At 48.1% G+C, this 6,000-nt stretch overlaps 1 protein-coding gene across 1 annotated transcript in view; it reads right to left on the minus strand.

The window, feature by feature from the left end:
* ZNF704 (zinc finger protein 704) overlaps positions 1 to 6,000 on the minus strand; it is a 208,280-nt gene that overhangs the window by 201,380 nt on the left and 900 nt on the right. The window contains exon 3 of the mRNA XM_046641853.1: positions 5,696 to 5,996. Coding sequence (XP_046497809.1) covers positions 5,696 to 5,996 — 301 coding nt within the window. The remainder of the gene's footprint in view (positions 1 to 5,695; positions 5,997 to 6,000) is intronic.

Here is a 6,000-nt window from a genome sequence, read left to right on the forward strand (position 1 = left end):
TTAACCATCCCTGAAGAGCTGGCACCGGGGACGCAGATTCCACTCAATTAAATATTTATTGAGAACTGCAAGTGGGAACTTTGAGAGATATTATCTCATTTAAAAGCCTTTCTTCCCATTCTTTCAATAGATGAAATCTGGTGAGAACTACCAGAAGTCTTTCACGTCCAGGTTTTTCCTAAACTTATTATCCCAGTAAATTATCAAACCCTTCAGGTTCTCCAGTTCTTGCCCTAAACTAAAACAGCATGGCAGGGCACAGTCCGAGGCCCTTTACCTCTGCCCTCTACTGTTCTGTCTTCACCGAGTAATGGCTTATTATTGAATCCTTCCTCCGTTTGACGGTGTCCTTGTTTTTTTTTTTATTTTTATTAAACTCTGGTTGAAGATATTGTTTACTGTGCTTCTTAGTATTCTTCATACAAGCTCCCGTGAAAATAGCTTTTTTTGTTTTTTAAGGGGGTGAAATCTTACCACTGCCGACAAATGTGTAAGCTTCCTCTGATCAGAAACTAAAAACCAAGTAAGACAAAGTTTCTCTTGTTGTCTCAGTGAAAGCCTAAACTAGCGTCCAGTAGAGTAATCAAGCAATATATCTCTGATACTGAGCAGCATCTATTCCTCTAGTTCCAAATGCTCCTGGAAATAAATGGGCATATAAACCCCAAATAAATATAGGGAGATTAAAAACGCAGGCTATGGATGTGAACGAGGTCCCTACTTGTGGTCATCCGGCTTCAGGTGTGCTATTTCACTGTCAGTATCCTCAGCTGGAGAATGGGGCCATATTGATTCCCCAAATCATAATTTCTCACGCAATCCTCCTCCATATAAAGCATTCAGTACAGTTCCTGGCTCACCAGTTCTCAGCAACTATTCATTTGTATTAACGTTGTTTTGGAACCCAAATTGTCCTGCGTTTCATTCCCATTCTTTTACTGATTTGATTGGTTAACTCTTTGTTTATTCCAATCCATGGACCCCTGACTTATTCACTACCCCTCACCCCTCCTGTCCTTACTTAGCTCCCCCAGTCCATCATGACAGTCACAGCTGTGCCAACCTCCTCAACAATATCTTCCCCTCTTTCTCTCCATTGCTCACCCACCTGGCTAAACCCCATCCCTGCTGAATCAAGCTCTCTGCTTTGTCTACAAGATACAGTGTAGTGTGAGGCAGAAGGGTGTGTGCTCTGGCGTTAGACTGCTCAGAGCTCAAACCCAGCTCTGCCACCTCACACCTGTGTGTCTTTAAGTTGCTTATCACTTTCACAAAACGAAGGTGATAATAACAATGCCTGACTTGTGAATATGTAATGAAGTTTAAATGAGACTATACACTTAGCCTTGTACTGACCATAGTAGGCACTCAATAAACATGACCTAGGATTCTTTGTATTATTAGTACTCTATGCATGAGTCAGTGGAATGAAGTTGAGAAAATCACATACCCAGACAGACTGCTTGCACCATAAATGTAAAACCACAAGCATCAGATGGGTCCTTGATACTGTCTGCAACTCTATTGATTTCCCTGGCGTGCGTGCTCTCCTACTCTCCCACAACACTACTTCATGTCTCCAGCTCTTACTTCAAGTCTCCTTCACCCTCAGCTGATGACCCTCCCTCCTGCTGCGTGGGGAAAAAAGGAGCCATCAGACAGGTACTACTTCATCTGCCCAGCATCCCGTATACAACTACCCACATCCAGACTCATTTTCTCCACCTTCTCTCTAATTCAACAGAAGAAAGGTTGTGCTTGGGTTACAGGTCTCCCCCACCCTAACCCATGGCTTTTCCAAGGACTTTCCTCCTGCACTTAACCCTCTTCCGTCTGCATCTTTGGTTTCTCCCTCAGGTTACCCCCAGTCATCCTCACCTCCTGGTATTCATGCCCTTGTATATCTCCTCCCCAGAAGTGTGGGTGGAACCCATAACTCACTTGTAACCCATAGAATATGGGGAAAATGATGGAGTACTGTTCCTGCGATCACAGTGCATCATATGAGAGTCCATCTTGCGAGCAGACAGGTGCTAAGATTCTCCTTGCTGGCTGATGAAGTAAGAGGCCGTGCTGAGGAAGCCCACGTGGAGGAGCAGGGCTCTAGGAGCTGAAGGCAGCCTCCAGGCAACAGCCAGCAAGAAACTGGGACCCTCAGACCTACAGATGCCAGGCAATGAATTCCGCTAACAACCCGAGTGAGCTTAGAAGTGAGTTCTTCCCCAGTCAAGCCTCTCGATGAGAACACAGCCCACCTAACACCTTGACTGCAGCCTTGAGAGACTTAGCAGTGACCCAGTGAAGCTGAGCCTGGACTCACAACCCACAGATACCGTGAGAACTACTGTAAGTCAAAAACTTTGAGGTAATTTGTTCCACAGCAATAGAAAACGAACACAATCCCCCTCTACGAGGTAATTCCCATCACGCTGTAACCATTACGCTGGGGTCTACTGTATCCTATCCTAAAGAAAAATCTAGACCATATGCCCTCCAGATACTCCCCTTCTCTCTGCTCTCCTTTCCCAGAAACCGTGTTAAAAGAGTTTTCATATGTCTCGCTATATCCTCACCTCCCATTCACTGCTCAGTGCACTCCAGTCACATCACTGACTTCACGTTCTTTCAAGGATCCCATTAAGTCCCACATGATCTAATCTAAGTGAACACGTCTCTATCCTTATCTTATTCAAAATCCCAGGAGTATTCAACACAATTCACTACTCCCTACTTTTAGAACTCTCTCTTCTCTTGGCTTGGCTTACTGGATTTTACATTTTCTAGTTTTCCTTCAACCTCTCTGGCTGCTGCTTCTCCTTCGTCTCTGCTGGCCTCTCCTTCTACACCCAGACTTAAACAATGCTGTGTCCCAGGGTCCAGCCTGCAGCTCTCTGCTCCTGGCCGACTGCACTCCCTGTCTAGTCCCCAGCTTCAAATGACGTCAACACGCTGATGACTCCCAATTTTTTCCCTCTAGCCCTGACCTCCCCTCTCAGCTTCACACCCTACAGCCATCTGCCTAATTGCAGTTTCCACTTGGATGTCTAATCGTCATCACAGACTTAACATGTCCAAAACAGAACACTTGATTTCTCCCTCGCAAAAATCTGTGGTGCTCCCAGGTTTTCCCAATCTCAGCGAACGGCACATCTAACCAACCTTTACATCAGGGTCTCATCCTGATGCCTCTCTTTCCTTCACCCCCTCACCTAATCCATCAGCACGTTCTCACAGCTCGCTCTTCACAATGGATCCTGAGTTTGTCCACTCCTCTCTGCCTCTGCTCCCGTCAACCCAGTCCAAACTGCCCTCACTGCTCATTTAGACAGCCAGCCAGCTGGTTTCCCTGCTTCTGCTGTCCTCTACGCTCCACATGGCATGACCTTTGCAAAAATACAAACCACCTTTATGCCTTTACTACTTAAAACTTTCCAAGGACTTCACACCCTACTTATAAAGGCCCCCAGGCTCCACGTTGCTGGGTCCTACCTGCCTCCCTGACACATCTCCTACCTACCAAGTTCCAGCCACGCTCACCTTTTCTCCTTCAAACACCAAGACTTTTGCAACTGCTGTTCCCTCTTCCTGGAAAGATGTTCTTCTCAAGCTGCAGGTCTCAGATTTCAGATCGAATGTCCCCTCCTGGGGGAGGTTTTCCCCATAGCAGCTTTCTCTTCTTCCTCCCAGACTCTGAAGTATCACTATTTCCCTCATAGCATGCATCACAATCTCAAGCGCCAGGCTTATTTATTTGTTCAATTGTTGCTATGACTTTTCTCACTAGACATGAGCATCTGGAAGGTGCTTACTGCTGTGTTCTAGAAAAGCAGCTGGCACACAGTAGGCGCTCAATAAATATTTGAATAAATGAACGCATAAGAATATATATGAGATGTTGACATTCTTAAATGCATTAGAATAAAATGATCCTGTCATATTCCATTATAAAATCTCTTCAGATGGCTTAAAGCAGTAAAAAATTATATAAATTATACTCTAAACTACTAAATATATAAATTTCTCAAAAGTTGTGGGCAAACCAAAATACTATCAAATGAAGCCCATTTTGAAAGAATTTAACGGAAATTTGTTTGGAGATGGGAAAAATCTTTTCTGATAATGTGAATTATCACACCCTAGTTACTCTGTTTTTATTGACTTTTTTCCCAACATTGCATTTGCTTTAATCACAGAGCATAAATTATAATTAATTTTTCTATCACAAATTGTGCAACCACTGCTCAAACCACAAGACACATTTTCAGCATTTCTGGACAAAAATGTTAAGGAGTCACCACTCTTGTTAATCAATGTCACTGATGCCACGTGACTTAATTCCAAACCCAGCTATATCCTGTAGTTATCCAAGGCAGGTTTTCAACAGCCAACGGTCGTGAGTGTGGTCATGGTCTGCATTCCAACAACCAAATGTCAAAAACTATCATCCCAAATGACCACTTACTGAAAATTTCTCAGTTCCAGAGCTGGTACTTCCAGGGTGGTCTAGCAAAAAAATCTGTGCCCATGTCTACTCTGGGACTATTCTAAATGTTGATGTTTAACATTTTGGGATCTGCAATTTCATGCTTCGAGGAACTGACTTTTTTGCAAGCCCCAGAATATTTTTTTAAAAAAATAGTCTCTTCTCTATTAAGCTCACTTGTTTATGTATTTTTCTTCCTGACATACCAAGATCTTCTGAAAACTCCAGTTGATTTTCAGAACCACTGGAGAAAAATCACTCCCTCCACCGCTTACCACTTGCTGCCCTCAAAACTTCTTAGCAACATACACAGTGCATCAACCTCAACGTGGTCTGCTTTGTCCAATCGCACGCCTGAAAGCCCAGCCAGTCAGTTGTGCAATAATAAACCCCTTATCTCCTGAAGATACACAAACCGAAAGATCTCTCGGTGCTTCAGTGCACAAGGGACTTCGCTAGAATTCTCAGCAGAAACTCACATCCATTTTAAATGCCAAATTCCCCCCACCCCCCCACACACACACACTCCCCACCTTTTCCTGATTTCCTCTTTTTTTTTGCATTTGCAATTTTGAGGAGAGACAAACGCAAAATGCTAAACAATGTCGAGTTTAAACCGGCGAGGGCGGAGGAGGCGGGGTTGGGGGGTCTGCCAAAAGCTGCCGGTAAAATGCTTGTAGAAACCAGGCGCTTGGCTTTTGCTGTACCGCGCTCACCGGTTCCCTCACAAGCGCCCGTGCTGCAAACTCATCAACAATTGTTCTCGGGTGAAGAAGGGCTCGAGAGGTGGACAAGAGAAGCCGCTGCTAGTTTCTATAAGCTTCAGCAGCCCTCAACAGAAGGAGCAGGGGACATTCCTGCTTCCTCGGGGAAGAATAAAATCTCACTGCCTCCCCCCTCGCCCGTGCCCCCAGGCGCAAACCAGCGCCTCCCTCGTCCCATCTCCAAGTTCCCCACCCCAGCAGGGAGAAGCGTCCCTTTCCTGCACCCCCGCGAGACAGCCCCCAGACCCGGCCTTTGAGGACAGGGGGCGGCCGCCTGGGAGGGGCGCCGGGGGACCGAGGCGTGAGCGCGGCACTCGGCCGCTCTGCCCGCGCTCCGCCGGCGCCGCCGGACACACCCCTCCCGGCCGGGCTCGCGATCGCCGGGCCCCGGGCACGTCCCCCTCCCGGGCCGGCGGGTCCCGCGCGCGCCCCCGGCCCCGGCACGCACCTTCACCGCGCCCCGGGCCGGGCCCTTGGGGAGCGCGCGACCGGGGCCGAGGGGCACGAAGCGCTCCTCGCCGTCCTCGTCGTCGTCGTCGCCGTCCACCACCTCGACGACCACCTCCTCGTCCTCGTCCTCCTCGTCGTCATCCTCCTCCTCCGCGCCCCCTCGGGGCTTCTCCTCCACGCGCCCGAGCCCCCGGCGCCGCCGGCTGCCGCCCTCCTCGTCCTCGTCCTCCTCCCCGAGCAGCAGCAGCACCGGCGACGAGGCGGCGGCCCCGGCGGCCCGAGGGGGGCCGGTCCCGGCGCTGC

The sequence above is a fragment of the Equus quagga genome, chromosome 16, assembly GCF_021613505.1.
Source record: "Equus quagga isolate Etosha38 chromosome 16, UCLA_HA_Equagga_1.0, whole genome shotgun sequence".
In the NCBI taxonomy this organism is placed as follows: domain Eukaryota; kingdom Metazoa; phylum Chordata; class Mammalia; order Perissodactyla; family Equidae; genus Equus; species Equus quagga.